Source organism: Ictidomys tridecemlineatus, chromosome 4 (assembly GCF_052094955.1).
Source record: "Ictidomys tridecemlineatus isolate mIctTri1 chromosome 4, mIctTri1.hap1, whole genome shotgun sequence".
Classification (NCBI taxonomy): Eukaryota; Metazoa; Chordata; class Mammalia; order Rodentia; family Sciuridae; genus Ictidomys; species Ictidomys tridecemlineatus.
Genome location: NC_135480.1, coordinates 85,300,381 through 85,318,199, shown reverse-complemented (window position 1 = coordinate 85,318,199; position 17,819 = coordinate 85,300,381). Strand labels below are relative to the sequence as shown.

At 31.6% G+C, this 17,819-nt stretch overlaps 1 protein-coding gene across 3 annotated transcripts in view; it reads right to left on the bottom strand.

The window, feature by feature from the left end:
• Cntn5 (contactin 5) overlaps positions 1-17,819 on the bottom strand; it is a 1,189,809-nt gene that overhangs the window by 384,167 nt on the left and 787,823 nt on the right. For all 3 annotated transcript variants that reach the window (XM_078046906.1, XM_040285131.2, XM_078046907.1), the window contains one exon: positions 11,177-11,272. In XM_078046906.1, coding sequence (XP_077903032.1) covers positions 11,177-11,272 — 96 coding nt within the window. The remainder of the gene's footprint in view (positions 1-11,176; positions 11,273-17,819) is intronic.

The window sequence follows — 17,819 nt, the reverse complement described above, 5'->3', positions numbered from 1 at the left end:
TTCTGGTTAAATTGAGGGTATAAGACTCGTATTATTTTATATCCACATAGGAAAACATGTATAAGAAAACTAAATTATCCCTGTATTTCTCTGCTGTTTCATTCAGTATCCTTGTTTTCTTTAGCTATCCTGTCTAGCTTCTGAATAATTGCTAAAAGTGACACTTGTGCACTGTATTATTTTAACTGGTAAAAATATTAAGATTTATATCTATTTATTTACCTTTACATACTGTTATATCCTTGATTTAGCAGTGTTAAGTGTTAACAATTTGGTCAAGTCAATCAAAATAAATGATGAAATTCCTTATTCATTTGAATTGTTACAACAAACATGTTGACAGGTAGCTTGTATGTTCACAAAACAGGATTTTCAGTAAAATTATAATATGATATGTAGAAAAACCATATTATATAATCAGAAAGGACAAAAGACTTTGACTCACACAGGACTGAATCTTTTTATTTATTAGGCAGACTTCGGTAAGTTGCTCTCAGCATGACTATGCCCATTTATAATATGGAGGCAATAATATTAAATTCATAAAGCAAAGATAAAATTAAAACTAAGGGACTGGGTTTGTGGCTCAATGGCAGAGCCCTTGCCTTGCACATGTGAGGTACTGGGTTGAATTCTCAACCACATAAAAATAAAATAAATAAAGATATTGTGTCCTTGTAAAAAATTAAAGGTATTGTGTCATTGTAAAAAAAATTTTAAAAAAGCTTAATAAATAAAAATAAGATACATGTGAAAAATATGAACTATTAATTTCCTTTCATTCTCTTTATCCTGAAATGGCCTACTTTAGGATGAACTTAAAAATAGAGTTCATTGTGTCCAATATAAATCAAGTCCTCGATTAAAATTTTTTTTAAAGAAGAAAAAATCATAATCACATAATGACAAATGAATTGGTCACTTTACAAATACGCTTCACCGAATCTCTTTTTCCATTTAATCAGTTTCTTTTGGGTCATTCAGTTATTTATAACATTTAAGAGAATATTGCACTAGTATATTGCAAAGTGGAAACTGCAAATCTTGCAAAAGTTGTGGATTTCAAGAAGTTAATAAAGTACTTTTAGAAAATAGCTTCAATCATCAGAGCAATGTTACTAAGAAATCTGATAAGTGACAAGAAACTCTACAGGAAAGAAGACCTTATGTCATTCAACATATAGTAATTTGGAATAAATAATTAAGAGAGCCCTTGAGAAAATTGGTGAACTCCTCAAATACTTTTGGGAAAATCACCTTTCGTACCTTGGTACAAAAGTTAAATATGAAGCATGAAGTGTCAATCCTATCTTACTACTTTGTGGAATGAAGGATGACAAAAAATATTTCCTTTTTTATTATTATAGTTATTATATCATTTTAAATTATGAGATAGATTTTTAGAAAATAAAATTTCATTTTTAAATTAAAAGTATCAACCAAAATATTTTCACGTCTATGATTTTGTTTATTTTTATCTTATATATGTTGACTTTGAGGGAAGATTTTTGGACACTAATTATCCTAGTATAAAGAGGTTCTCTAAAGATCACAATGATACCTGGTGTCCTTACTGTCAGGGCTCTTTGCCCTTTACTTAATCTTTATCTCTTCTCAAATGTTCAGATTCACATTTTCAAGTTTCATTCAACTTCCAGTTGCCTTATTGTCAACTTGATGTCAACTCATAACTGCCAACTAGTAATTAGTGTTAGCAGATAATGATTTAAAGTATCACCTTTCTTTAAAGCATTTGCATTTTAAAGAGGATTCTGGAAGACAGATCTTCAAGATAAAATTGAATCTAATGCTAACTTTCCTTCAAGCATTGGGCTAATTGCCCTACATGAACTGCCTCTTAATTTTCACAACTATCCTGTGCTATTAGCTTTCATTGTTCCCCTTACAGGTAAGAAAAGTTTTGAGAAACAAAGCCAATATTAAGTGTCAAGTCCAAGATGAGAATCCCTGGCTGTCTGAGTCCAAATGCCAGGTGAACTATCATGGTAAGATTATGACACAAAAGCAAACTATCTGGGGCTGGGGTTCAAGCACAGCAGTAGAGCACCTGCCTCAAACATGTGAGGCACTGGGTTCAATCCTCAGTACCACATAAAAATAAAATGAAATAATTAAAGGTATTGTGTCCATCTTAAAAAAAAAAAAAAAACTGTCTTGCTTTCCTTCATCATAATATCTATAGTAAGCCATTGCTTGTATTATCTGGATTTGTTTACTTATTATACACAATCTGGCTCTGCAATGGATTTGTGACTGATGAACCTGTCTACTTGTTTTAAATTAGGTCAAGGTAAAAAATATTTTTAATTCAAAGAAAAAAAAATCTCTTTTGTCCCCCTTTGACAGGAATGTCCAACTAAAACACTATAGTTCAGATGCAAGCTGCAGTCTAATACTTCATAGAAAAAAAGTTTCAAGGTCATAGGGAATGAGGGATTGCTTAGACTTAGCATCTAGGAAAAAAAATCAAGGCATTCAGACATTCAGTGTCTATTGCTGTTTGATTATTTTTCTGAACTGAAGAAATTATGTTATTTTGCAACAAAGAGTTGTTAAAGGTGCAATCAAATTTATTATGCTACTTCATTCACTGTATGCTCAGACATAGTTTGCTATAGCTCATTACTTTCTGAATACAGCTATATTTTATAATGGCTCAAAACATAACATGCAGAAATAAAATAAGTTTACATTGTAAATCTTTACAAAATGCTCTAATCCAGTTTTCTTGTTGTTTCTTATTTAACCAGTTACCATGATTTTAACTTCCTTTACTCTGAGACCCTCTGGTATTCTTTATGCAGGACACTGGTGCCAGGACAGTTCTGTCTGTGACTGAAGGCAAGATGGTAGCCAGCTGAACTGAGAGAAAGAGAATTAGAGAACTGGAACCAAGTCTATGGATTCACATTTGTGGGGAGGCCGATATACCCATGACTGGGGACTTAGTTTGCCTGAAACTCAATTCTAAATAATGTCACAGGATCATGAATACAAAATCATACTAGACTAGTCAGATTGAGAATACATTAGGGATTTAGGCACTAAAATAAAGAAAATTATAAATTTCATCAGCTTAAGTCTTTTATTCTTTCTCTCTGGCTACAAAAAGCTTTATATATTCTGATATTTTGCCTACGGAATGTTCAGCTTTTTGGGTCAATGTTTGCATCCTCTATGTTCTTTTTATTCCTTGTATCAGGACTTAGTAATGTTCTTTGTGAACAATATATATGCTAAGTATTTTTTTTCTGCCCACTTTTTCTTGATGATATAAGCTCTTTTCTTTTCATAACCTTAGAGCTCTTGTGTTCTGGGCAGCCAGAAGGTGCATTAACTTTTGAGGTTTGATAAATACAATAAGGTCTGTAAAGAATCAATAAATCTTTTGCATCTAAACAGTTAAGTTTTGCCATCATTTAGAGGTGAAAAATGAAAGATTACATATTGTTAGAAACCTGCTTAAACTACATCACATAAATGCACAAATTGCCAGTAAATGGAAGCTATTCAAACTGGTTGGTATCTTAGAAACAAAACAATTTTCTTTTTCCCCCCAGTGTTTACTATAGAAAGAAAAATATATTTGGCTTATTTCCTGTGATCACACTATAAACATTCTTCTTAAGAGATCTTAATCAATCTTATAATTACATATCAGTCTTCTATGGTAATTATGCTTAAAATTTTCTTCTCTTGCCTCCATGTATCCACTTTTCTGTGGTAACTACAAGTACATAATAATGTTTCCAAAACTTAGCCAATCTTCCCAAACCAACTTCTTTGTTTCTTAGTTAATAGAGAACAGTCATAGAGCCAGAAACTTGAGTTCTCTTTCTTCTTTAAATCACATTCGATTAATGAATAAATGAATAAAGAAAAATCATATAGGTTTACTGAGTTTTATGTGTAATTTCCAAAATAATGAAAAATATTAAATTGAAAATGACATGTGAAAAATGTAGTTTAAAACCTTCTATTAAGCAGCAAAAACAACCACAAAATATAAGAATAAAAGTGAAGAGGACAAATGAATTTTTTTAAAACATAGGATAATTAACATGTTATAGTTTGAGTCTGGAATGTTCCCCAAAAGCTCGTATATTAAAGCTGCATATTGGGTTGTGGGTAGAAACCTAGGAGGTAAGGACTAGTCAGAAGTATGAAAGTCATTGAGGTGTGTCTTTGAAGGATATATTTTATCCATAACCACTGACTGGTGACTGGTTCTCTTTCTCTCTCTCTCTCTCTCTCTCTCTCTCTCTCTCTCTCTCTCTCTCTCTCCTTCCTGGTTGCCATGAGGTGAACTCTTTTATTTTGCTATATCTTTAAATTATGATGTTCTGCCTCACCTGAGGCCCAAAACAATGGAGCCAGTAAATCATGGGCTAGAACCTCTGAAATCATGAGCCAAAACAAATCTTTCTTCCTTTAAGTTATTTTTTTTCTTGGATATTTTGTCACAACAACAAAAAGCTAATAATGAAAAATAAGATGGCAGAAATAAGCATAAATAGTCTAAACCTATTCAATGTTGACACAGAAAATAATTGTTGAATAAAAAGATAACTATTTAATAGAATTAAATACACAAAATGTTTGAGGTGTTGATAGTCCCATTAAAAGTATTGATTTGTATTCATGCTATAAATGTTTTACTATCTCTTCAAACACAATGCCAATAGAATACTAGCTTTATCAAAGACTGACATTCTGATTCTATCATTTACTAGGAATGACAGCTTAAAATTTTTAATTCTGTGAAAATTAGATTTTTTTATTGGCACAATGAAGATAAAAAATAATTTCTAAGATATTTTATAAAGATTATGTGATTATATGGTAAGATGTTACATTTGTTTTTATTTTTCCTATAGCCTAATATTTTGTTCAAGAATTTTAAGTCCCATGTCAGTATAAGATTTAAATGCTTCTATATATAATGAAATCAAAATATAAACTGGGTGTGGTGACACACATCTGTAACCCCAGCAGCTTGGGAGGCTGAGGCAGGAGGACTGCAAATTCAAAGCCAGCATCAGCTACTTAGTGAGGTCAGAGGTAAATTAGCAAAACTTTATCTCAAAATAAAGAATAAAATGGCTGGGATGTGGCTCAGTAGTTGAGCACCCCTGGGTTTAATTCCCAGTACCAAAATAAATAAATAAATAAACAAACAAACAAAAAATATTTTTTAACTGAAACATAAAGTACTGACTTCTTGATTTAAAATGTACTATGGTTATAGCCTCTAAACCATAAAATAATTTCATTTGTGGGTATAGATTTTTATGAAGTTTATTTCTATACTTTTTTTTACAGAGCTTTTCATTATATACGATTAAACACTGAATTTCATAATTATTAAACTGACAGAGGTATTATTTTGGCAGCAAAGTATCATTTTGAACAGATGTGTTTAACAATCACAAAAAATGTATTTACTTCCTGGTAGATAAATAACCACCTCAGAATCCAATCAAAATGTTTTCATCCATTTGTGTTGCTAAGAGGGATTAATATTGAAATCCTTAGATGCAAAAAGAGAAAGTTAGTGAATAACTCAATCCTACCTTTTGATTTTATTCAAAAGAAATATGCATTCTAGATCCATTAGAGCTATAAGGAAATAGATCTTAGAGAATATTATTTAATCTCTGATGTATAATCTGCTGTATCATTTTATATAGCTTTCACTGAATAATAGTAATCAAAAATATAATAATGTATTTTGAAATAATAATAACTGAATGTGTGATATTAAATGATCCAAATATTTGTCATGAATATGAGTTAGAATAAACTTTATCAGAAAGTAAACATCAAGTGTCTAAAACCCTATAAACTCAACTATCAGAATCAGTATGCTCATTCACTGATTTTCTATGCATTTAATGAATACCTACTGTTGGGTACTGAGATAAATATTGGAAATATAAATTGGAATATGGCAAGTTTCATATCCTGAAAGAACAGATAATATACTATCAAAGGTAAAAAGATTAGTAAATTTTTACTTGTAAGACCTTACTTCACGTAATAAAATTTCTATAGGTAAAATAATAAACTAACTTGAATTTGAAAGAAGAAAGCAAAACAAGAGTAGAAAACAAAATGTAATTACAAATCAGTTAAATAAGTGCACTATCATAATTTATATGACTCTTTGGACTGAAATAGAAATTTTAATCTGAGATTTCTTTCATGAATTATGCTATTTATGACTATAGAAATATTTAATTTTACCCACCAAAAACAAACAAAAAAGGCAGTTATTGACTTCATCGTAGTCGTTGACTTCTTAGGTCACAAATACCAATCAGGGACCCAACCCTGCCTGGCTCCTACTTACTTCCCCTTCCCCTTCAACAAGCTTTTAGACCTGACAGTTCCTAGATATTTTTAGAGCTCTTTTTAATTAAGTAAGGCATGAGAATCAAATCACATTTCTCAATATGATTGTGATTTCAAATAATAAATTCTAATCCTTCAGATTTTGGTAGTTGGTTAGGCAAAATAAAAAAATGTCACATTTTATTCTTCAAAGTCAATGATAAGAACCACATTTCATTTTTCTGTTCCATAGTTATGTTTCTTCACAAAATAATTATAATATAAAGGTAAAACAATAAGAAAGGTTTCTACTAAAAACCTGATAAATTTTTCCCTGTTTTTATTATTGGTCTTTCAAAGTTTCTTATGTTTATTGGTTTAAACTTTGACTCATAAAAAATGGAATCGTTTATTTCATGAATATTATGCATTAGATTCACTCAATAAATATTTGTTTAGTTCCTACACTATGCAAGGTACTGTCTTAGGCACTGGGTACAACATTTCTGTCCTAATGGGATTACATTCTAACTAAAAGTTATAAAAATGAACAATTAAATAAGTAATTTTAAATAGTATGAGGGAAAAAATAGAGGAAAATAGAGGGAAAAATAGAGGAAAATAGTGCGAATCTCAAAAGAAAGGTCAGGAATGGTTTTAGATTTGAAGAAAACCTGATGTGAGAGAGTAAGCCATTCAGATACCTTGAAGAGGGGGATCCAGGCATAAGAAATAGCAACTTCAAAGGCCTTGGAGGCAGGCCACACCCTCATTTAAAATGAACTACCTCCTGTAAGTCCCAGGTCCAAAAGCCACCTGCTAAGTTTGAATGTTAGTGTACCTCTTCATTCCTTCTGTTGAAATCCAAATTCCCCAAATAATGGTATGAGGAGAAAATCTCCTTTAGAATATGATAAATTATGAAAGCAGTCTTCATGAATGAGATTAATGCTCTCATAGAAGAAGCCCATGTTCTCTTCTACCATGTGAGGACAGGGTAAAAAGATGTTGTCAATGAACTAGTAATCAGGCCCTAGAAGATAAATTAGATAAATAAGAAATCATATTTATATTAATAGATGTGAAAAAAACTATAAGAATGGAGGTTTGTGAGGAGATATGACCAGAAGTTTACTTTTAAATGTAGTTAAGCTTAAGGTACATGTTAGCTATTAAGATGAAAATATTGAGTGGATAGTGCTAGACAAGCCAGAGCCCCAGTTGCCGACCTGTCTTTGGAGAATATCAAGCCTTATTATCAGACAAGAACTAAGTGAATGAAGGTTTATTAAGGAAACAAATGAAAGGACCGATGCTTGAGGGGCTATAATATTAAACAATTCAAAAAAAAGAAGACAAAATTAGCAAAGAAAATGAAGAAGATAGGAGAAAAACCAGGCTGGGATACTCTAAGCTGAATGAAGACTTTTTTTTTTTTTAATTAGCTACACATGACAGTACAATGATCTTGACATTTTATAGAGAAAGAAATAACCAACTTGAGAATTGGAAAAAAATCCAAATATTCATCCTTTGGTGTTTGGATAAACAGAATATCACATGTCCATATAATGAAATACTAATCAGCAACATAAAGTAAAAATATCAATAAATGCCATGATGGATGAATCTCAGAAAAAAAATACACTAAAAAAACACACACATACAGAGAGAGAAGAGAGAGAGAGAGAGAGAGAGAGAGAGAGAGAGAGAGAGAGAGAGAGAGAAACTAAAATTTCTAGAAAAGATAAAGACTACAGACAGAAAGCAGACCAGTAATCACTTAGAGACATGATTGGGAGAGGGATTTAAAGACTTTTTGCAATTATGGAACTGTTCTAAGACTGTTTTGGGGGGGATTGTGGCACAACTGTCTACATTTAATAAAAATCATTGAACTACACATCTAAAATGGGTGAATTTTATGAGATATGATTGCATCTCAATAAATCTTTCCAAGACAGGTATGGAGGTGAAGTGATGGAGAGAGGCTAGAGAGAGAGGGGTGGGCAGAATATATATATATATATATATATATATATATATATATATATAGAGAGAGAGAGAGAGAGAGAGAGAGAGAGAGAGAGAGAGAATATGAACGGGATTATGAATATGAATGGGATTAGGAGAATGGGGAATTGAATAGAGTTTATACTGGCAAAAGTTTTCAGGAGCTTCACTGTAAAGTAGAGCAGAAAATTGAGGTAGGGGCTAAAAGAGAACATGGATCCAGAGAGTTTTGCTTCATTTTGTTTGTAGATGAAGGAAAACACAGCATATTTCATGGTGATGGGGATAATACAAAAAAGAAAAAAAAATCTCTGGTAATAATGCAAAAGAAGGAAGGGAGACCTGGTAAAGTGATTTCTGTAAGTAGGAAAAAGAAAGATGAGCTACTGTACAAAAGTTGAGGAACTGGCTTTAAAAGTGTCAATACATAGTATACTGAAAAGAAGGGAACAGAATATGGCTGTTAATATTATTGGGCATTTGTTTCGGTGAATAGGTGTTGTAGAAGGATCTTCTGATTCTTTTCCAAAGTAAAATAGGATGCAGAGTTATCTGCTGAAAATAAGGAGGCATAACACACATTGAAGATTTAGCAAAAGTATAGTAAAAGGAATAGATGTTTTTGAAATTTCTTGTCTGCATTAGGAATGCTTAAAGTTTACAGTTTGGCTTTTAAATTGAGATTAGTCTGTATTGTAAGTATTTTGTTGTTGTGTTTTAATATTTTAACAATTATTAAACTGAATAGGTTCAGGCATAAGATAAGAGTTGGATATACATAAGAGTTGGATATACACTATAATTAGGGTTTTGCCAACTATCAAGTCAATGTGATGAAGAAAGAATAAAAACAATTGAGGTTGAATGTAAGAAAATGATAAAAATTGAAAGAGAATGAGAATCAGAGGAGGAAAAAGTACAATGAAAGAGGATAGTATTCATGAATTGTTCATCTAATGAAATTAAAGGTCCCCTGGAATCAGGGTACTGCAAGGAGTGAGCAAAATATAGTAGGCACTGGTCTGATAAAAAGGATGTTTGTGAGTACTGCAGTTATTACAGCTACTGGTAATAACAAAGCAAATATCTAAGGTTACTAAGATCACCAGTTATCTTGCCTTACATATATTTACCTCAATGAGAAATCATATCATTATCTCAAAATTTTAACGTGTATTCTTAGCTCATATTTATTTTATAACATATGCAATAATTGTATTATTTCCTACCAGAAATCTCCATATAGTTTTTTCCTGTCAATTGGATATTTTATCTATGTGTAATCTTACAATTTTGCTTTCTACATCATTCTCTCCCATTTTACTTTTTGTTTAAAGACAAGTTCAAAGAGTATTGCAATGTAGATTTTATCTCGGATGATCTTGCTTGTTCCCACAGGGGTCACTCCATGTTGTTAACTCCTGTCAGTCTGTTGATGAATTCATTCATTCTTTGTAGAGCCCACTGTGTTCTCCTCCTCCTCCTTTTTGTAATCTCTAACAGTTATCCTTCTAATAATATTCTCCAAATCAAATCTAATAATCAACATTAGAAATCATCTAGATGATTTTCCTAAACTACGATCTTATGAGATAAAAAGCTAAAACATACGTCGCTTTCATAGAAAGTAAATGTGGATTTAGGTGCAGGTGAGACTATGTGTTTATTGTAAACTCACAAATTGCTCCCAAAATTTGGAATAACTAAATTGATACATAGGATTTGGGTAGGTACAACTAAGAAATTACTCCCAATTGTGATTTTGAGTATCAAAGCAAAATGTTTTCAAACATTTTTTTTCCTTATTGAAATGTGGTATACTTTACTTTCACTTAACAACAACATAGAACATTAGAAAGAGGGTCAGCTAAAGGGTGAGAACCCTTAAGAAAATAAATGTAGGTTCTTTTGTTATTTTTGTTAAGAATTATCTATGCTAAAATTCTAAATGAACTCCTTTAATAAATGAATAATATAATCTACAAAATGGTTGTCACACTAAAACACAAAACAAAACAAAACAAAACAAAACAACAAAAAAAAACTTGCTGATATATCAGGACCCTGGATTCTTTTTCCAGTGGTTGATTGGGGCTTTGTTATTTATGTTTCTTTCTAGTTAATTGATGTTGGCCACTCTGAAGTTGTGCTATGGGAAAACCAGATTGAGGTATGAAGAGGTACTGATCTCAAATTATAGGATTTCAACAGATGAATATGGTTAGCTGTGAGTTGGTAAATAATCAGAATACAGGTTAGCACTCTTTTTCCATAAGCCTTGGGAAGTACTTACCTATTTCTCTGATTTTATAAGACCTGAAGCATAAAAGGGGAAAAAAGAAAACCTAGTTTTGTTTGAAACTCAAAAAAGTACTTAGTAGTTTTTGTTCCATTATGGCAAAGAATATCATAAACAACCAAGTATCCAGCTTATCTTCTGAAACAAGATGCACATTGACATTCAGTTAGCTCAACTTGCACTTCAAATGATTTTGAAAGTTTTCATTCTCTCAGTTTATCGCTGGCCTGGTGTTCTAGGCAATAGATTCCTCATTGATGGCAGGCAGAAGCAGCACTGTGACAGTCAACAGTTAGAATGGCAATAAAACAAGTTTATCATAAGGAGCTTAGACTCATAACCAATGGTATGTAGAGCATAGATTCTTTAATTAATCATCTGGTACTGTGATATATATATCAAGTAAACCATGCACATTTCACCTGGAATGTTCCCCTGTCAATACACTGTCTAAAAGAATGAACAAAGAAAAACAGAGCAGCATCAATATAGAATGGGATCCTACTGTACCTGGTGAATGAGGCGGAGGAGAGCACATCAGAACAACCCCCTGGCCTTCCCTCACAGAGACTGCACTTCTTGTCCGGCCACTAAAATTTCCCAGATCTGTCAACATAACACAGCATCAGATGCAAGTCAATCATAAATTTTAAAAAATCACTACTGTTATAATTTACATTTATTTTTCTATCATCATCCTGACAAGGTATTTTGTTTGTTTTGCACTGACAGAACAGTCTTGTTAATGAATCTATATCATCCAATTCTGAATACCACAGTTTAAATTCTATATATTCAAAACCCCTCACATTCTTTATCGCACATACAAGTTGCCAGTGTAGAATCTAGATAATACATTTTAATCATATCAAATAGTTATTTTATTTCTTACCAATATTTTTTGTATATTGATCTTTTGACTGGTAAAAACCTTTCATTCAAAGTGAGAAGATAAACATGAGGTGGTTATAGCACCTGCTATCCAATCTGTGGCCTCATCATATGTAATGTTAAGGATGGTGTGTGAAACCAAGCATGGACTTGCCAAATTAGAGACTTGTAGGCTCTATCAAAATATAACGAGGATATGAAGTGGTCTAGCCTAAAATGAAGTCTACAAATTAATTGTCTCATCCATTTTGATTAGCCTGGGACTATTACAGGTACTGAAACACTTGTGTGTATGAGGAGTATAGCACTGGGTTCAGTTACCTGCCTTTGTACTATGCTGCATTTGCACAATTTGGAAAGAACTTCATAAAAATAAAGTGCCTCATAGGGGATGATATATTATTGCTTACTAATCTAATCATAACTCATAATGTATATCTTTTTCCTTCTCTTGATCTACTTCAATCAAATGCATGAATTTTAGAATAGTGCTTTGTAAATTGTGGAGTTCAAATTTCTATAAATAAATATATTCCAGAATTCTAAGTCTCTAAAATCAGGTTTCCATGGTGAGAAATGCTTCTTGAAAATGTTCAGCCATTCCTCCTATTATACATAAATTGTATAAGAGACTTTTAAAAATCATTTAATTATTCCATGTTAAAATACTACTTTGCAGCAATATAAGTTAGTCTCAATTTAATGTTTATTAACCTGATAAACCATAAAATTAATCAAGAAAATATATTTGATGGATATGAAGAAGATAAATCACTAGCATTAAATAGTCTAATAGAAACCTTCTGTAATTTTTTTTTCTAAGAAAGGGGCAACAATTATTTGTTGAATTTATAATCAGATCTTAAATTCATCAAGAGTGAATATAAGATGCCAAAATAATACTTAGAAAGATATTCATTGTTTGAGAATGTTTTAGGATTTTGTATAAAATTCTACAATTTATGGAAAATAGGTATGTGTTTTACAAAGAAGCAAGACAAAACAAAGAATAATCCTAGTTCTACTTTTGTTGGGGAAAAATAGCCTTATTTAAAAATATACAAATTAACTTTAATTTTTTTTAGTTATAGATGAACACAATACCTTTATCTTATTATTTATATATTTTTTATGTGGTTCTGAGGATGGAACCCAGTGCTTCACACACGCTTGGCAAGCACTCCACCACTAAACTATAGCCTCAGACCCACATTAACTTTTGTAGTAAGCATCATATGCATTGATTCTTTGGGATAGAGACTATCTTTTTTTTTTGTCCAGAAAATGATTTCAATATGAAGATAAAGCATGACAAGTTTTCCAGTTTGACTTTCTTTAACTCACTCCTAGAATTATAACACAGAATCATATAATGAGGTAATGGGTGTTACAGGACTTTAATATCTCTTCAGGGATTGTCTGGTTTTTCTTTCTTGTTCCTCCTCATTGAATTTATAAATCTTGGGGAAGACTACTTGGATATTAATTTATTTTAACTGAACTTAACTGGTTTCTAAAAATATATATGTATTCCAATACAATTACTAATACATGCATGTAGTATATATATTATGACATCAAACCAATCTACTGTATTTAAAAAATATTTTAATAGAAAACAGTCCTAAAGTAATGCCCACTTTTGGGAAACTGAAGTACACTGAACACACAGAAAAAGAAACAATTGTAGAATAATTATGACCTGAATTATGTTTTGAGATCTAAGTTATTCAAAAGGTCACATTCAACTATAATTGCTTTATTTTGTATCAACAGTCAATACAAGTACAATTCAAGACTTTCTCTAGGATTGTTTCTGGGTCATTATTTCCTAGGAATTATTGCACCCAAAATTTCAAAATAAATGAATATTTTTCAAATGTGAACAGAACTTTTTGCTTACATAAAGCCACACAGCAATAATACAAAGAAGTTAATACTTTTATGAAGAGTTGTTAACTACTTACTAGGGAGAAAAAGTGACACTCTTTTTCTATAATGTACAAGTGGTTTTCATGCCTGGCAAGATTGTAGTTAACCTAAGGCATAATTTTTATGTGAAAAAATTCCTGGTTGGTGTAGGCATGGTGGCTTGATTAAATATGGGAAAACTCAGCTACTTGTTTATATCTCATTGTGAATAGAAAGCCTCTTTTGATATGCTTTTCAAAGGAAATAGAAAGCAGCCTAGGTATACATGCAGTTTGGCTGCTTATAGTATCTTCTTAGTAGATATATATTTTATGTATCAGAGAAATGAAAACAAGAATAAGTTTTTGAATGCAGTCTTTTTATTACAATTTACACAAGGCCAAAAATATGTGTTCCTGGGGGGGGGATGAGTAAAGGTACACATTCCAAAACAAGAATCGTAAAATTCTAATTTGAATTTTTACTGAAATAAAACTCTAGGATTATTATAAAGCATATGACTAACAGAGAAACAACAGAAGAGTTTGTGATCAAGAGTCAGAGCTCTTCAAGTCTTGCCTTTGATCTGACCTTTCCTTCCTAGTTATGAAATGCATGCAAGAGTTTAATAGGGAGCTGTAAACAGAGCTTTAGCTTACAGAATTATTGCACCTTTTCATCCTAGAAAACTAAAAGACTTAAGCAATGAATGATGTGACTGAGGCCTTAGACGACAGATTATAGATTCAGATGTATGCTTTTAGCCATATTAGCCAGATATGAGACAGATCACAACTTATTTAACAAATCCTTATTCAATGAATATTGCACCCTGAAAAATATGCTAGGTCCTAGTGATACAGAAAAAGTATAAAGGAAAGCTATATGAATTAATTATACTTACTTGGATCCACTATCTGTAGCTCAGAGGAGTATGAGTCACCAAATAGATGTATGATCCCACACAATCATAGCTTCAGCTTGTCACAACTATAGCCACAAGTGACCAATACATACCTCCTACATATGAGCTCCAAACACATGCACACCAATTTACATTCTGTAGTTTTTCCCTTCTTCTTTTTTTACTTTCCGCTTTCTCCCTCCCTTCTATCTCTCTTCCTGACTTATTTTTGCTACTATTTCCTTCCTTGAGCTATTTATTTATTTATTTTATTTATTTATTTTTATTTATTAATTAATTAGACTGAATCTTGCTAAGCCCATGCTGCCCGTGAGTTTCTTGCTGCCTGATGGCTGAAACTATAGGCACATGCCACCATACCTGGTTCAAAAATTTAATCTTAGGAGAATTCAAAACAAAGGTAATGGTATCTATAGTATTAGGATTCATGATTATTGTAAGATAAAAACTTTCTGGTAATTCAGGAGCAGCACAATTTTATCTGATATTACACTCTAAAAGGTATTTCCCTTGCAAGACTTTATAAAAATAACACTAGGGGGAGCAACTTCACAATCCCCTTATGAAAGGTCTTCATCATGAGATTCCTTAAAGAGGTATAATGTTTCACTTAGACACACATACATATCTGTACAAAAATCATTACCTATAAACAATAATTGAAAAGTATTAGAAATACAGTGCAGAAAACTGGCAAGAAGGAAATTGCATAAGAAATCTGGGACCTTGGTCTTCGGATCTTATACATGTTAAATACAAGTTGGTTCAGTTACTGTGGAGGAGTGAAAGGAAAAGTCAAAGCAAGAGGGTAAATGTCATGCAGTCAGGAGTGATATGGTTCATGTGTGTCCTGGACGACTTGTATTTCCTAATCTTAAATCTGTTCTGAATGAGTGACAATGTAGGTTATAGGAGTTAGTTAGATGGAGGAATGGGAAGGTGGGGGCTCATTTTTGACTTGTGTTTGGCTACATGGTTATTCTGTAGGGGATGCTAATGAGCTTTCACTGCCAATGCTCCAGGCCTTAGCACCTCATCCTCTACTTTAAAAGTGCTGTAAATACACATATAATTTAGTGGAAACTCTAGACTTCCTCACAAGATTGAGTTTGAATTTTTACAAAAAATAAAACACTGAAAATGAAAAATCACATTAAACTAAGTACCAGGAACTTGAGTTCTATTTAGCTTAATCACTAACACCTATAGGATTGAGGAAGTGAGCATGGCGCTTGGAACTTTAACTTATATGATTTCTACAACCGACACTTTTCCTAATAATGCCTTGATATTTGCTGCCTCACTTCCAAAATTAATGCATATTGAGATTTTTCATCAGTTGTATTTGTTGCTGCTGTTGATTATCATCAAGATTATTTGGGTCATTGACAGATTTATTTTTCTTTTTTGCATACATGCAAATACTATGTAATACAAATTGGTTAGACTTCATTCAGAAATATTAAAATTTGACAATGTTAAAAAAGGGAAAAGGGGTGGGAAATAAAGAAAATAATTGAAATAGCTACTGTCTACACTATGAGAGGCACCTTGAAATTTAAATAATCCTGTTTAAAATTTCATTTTTTAAATTTAAATTTTTTTTCCCTCCTCCTTCTTCAGTGTGGAGATCACACAGTCACACATTTTAGGCAAACACTCTACCACTGAACAACATCTCCAATCCTAAAGATTACTAAATTTTATTTGAAAAGCAAACTTATTTGAAAAGCTTTGTGTATGCAATTTTTTAAATTAGTGAATTGGCAAATCAAATATAATGTGATTGATTCCAGGTTTTAGAAAAACATTAGGGTGAAAGCAGTTCAAGCATTTGGAAGTTAGACCAAGTTGGTTTTAGGAATTAGAAATAATCTTCATAAGAATATCTTTTTAAGAAACAATTCTAACAGATGAAAAACAAAAAGGTAGGAAAATAGTGACAAATAGAGAAAACATAATTCTTACATTTATACTGAGAAAGAATTAAATTAGCACTTTCTAGTCTACAGTCATTTGTGTGCATGTGAAGATGGTCAGAACTCATTCTAAACAAGCAAGATCCTTAATAATAGTTTCTAAAGTTGTTGAATTGTACCTAGACTGAAAACCATGGGAATATGAAGCTTTGTGATTTTTATTGGCAATTTTGAACAAATGAGTCTATGATCAATTTATCAGCAAGACAGACAGGTATTATTATACCCATTTATTGAAGGGGACACTGAAATTCACTAAGGGTGAGTACTAAGAATAAAAACCACCTGGCCAGGAAGGATTTCAGCCTTCTAGATAACTATTTCAGTTTTGGAACGTGAAAGATTGTTTATTTTGTTGTTTTTTTGTTTTGTCGTTGTTGTTTTGCAACCCCCTCTCCCAAGTTATTCTGACATTCTTAGTTTAGAAATAAAATTATTTCTTTGTAATTTTCTATTATACCACATTAAATAATATTACAATTCTTTTAAATATTTGTTGTAAGTCATCTGTAAATGGGACATGATATCACCCTTAAAAATGTTAATTATTTAATAAAATTTCTCTCTAAAGAATATCAGGTAGGCTAATTACAGGTATCTAAAATAAAATCTTTTATATAAAGGTAAGAATTGAATTAAGATGTAACTGGGATATGGTAAGGTAAATCTACAAGAGGTAATGACAAGTTGTAATGGAACTTTTTTCAGTCTTATTTTTCCCTTGGTTATATATAACAGGTCAGATAAGTAATCTTTTGAAATGACTTGCTATTTTCACTTTACATATTATCAGATGTGAATTATTCAGCCAATGGTTCACTGAATATACAGAGAAACCAAAGCACACTGGATGATGTTTGCCTTGACAGTAACACTTTAAGCACATTGTAAGTTAAACATCAAATTGTAATTGCTTTTGTAAAAAGAAAAATTGTCCAAAGATTGTGATCAAAATCTTTCTGATCCTAGGTCTTTTCTTTGGTACTTTGTGCATTACAAAATCTACTTCAATAATGAATATATGATAAAATCATCTCAAATGCAGGAGTGTATGTAAATGTGTTTACTTAATATGAAGATAGACTGTGAGTGTTGGCAGAGGTCCTAAACCTCTTTTGACAAAATTTCTTCTTCTTTACAGAAAAGTGCATCAATAATCCCTATTTATTTACTTTTAAGTTCACTTTTTTCCAAATAATGACTTTTTTTTTCAAATTAACATTAGTGTTATTCATTAAATCTTACAAAAGTTTGAAGGTAAGCACTGCAAAATGTATCATACAAATACTTAAGCATGTACAGAGATTTGAGTATCATTGACCCATAGAGAAGGAGAAAAGGGTGTTATTTAGTAAATACAAGCTTGCTGTATGTGGTGGTGCATGCTTGTAATCTCATTTAGGGGCTTAGAACAGGAGGATCTCAAGTTCAAGATCAGTCTGGGCAA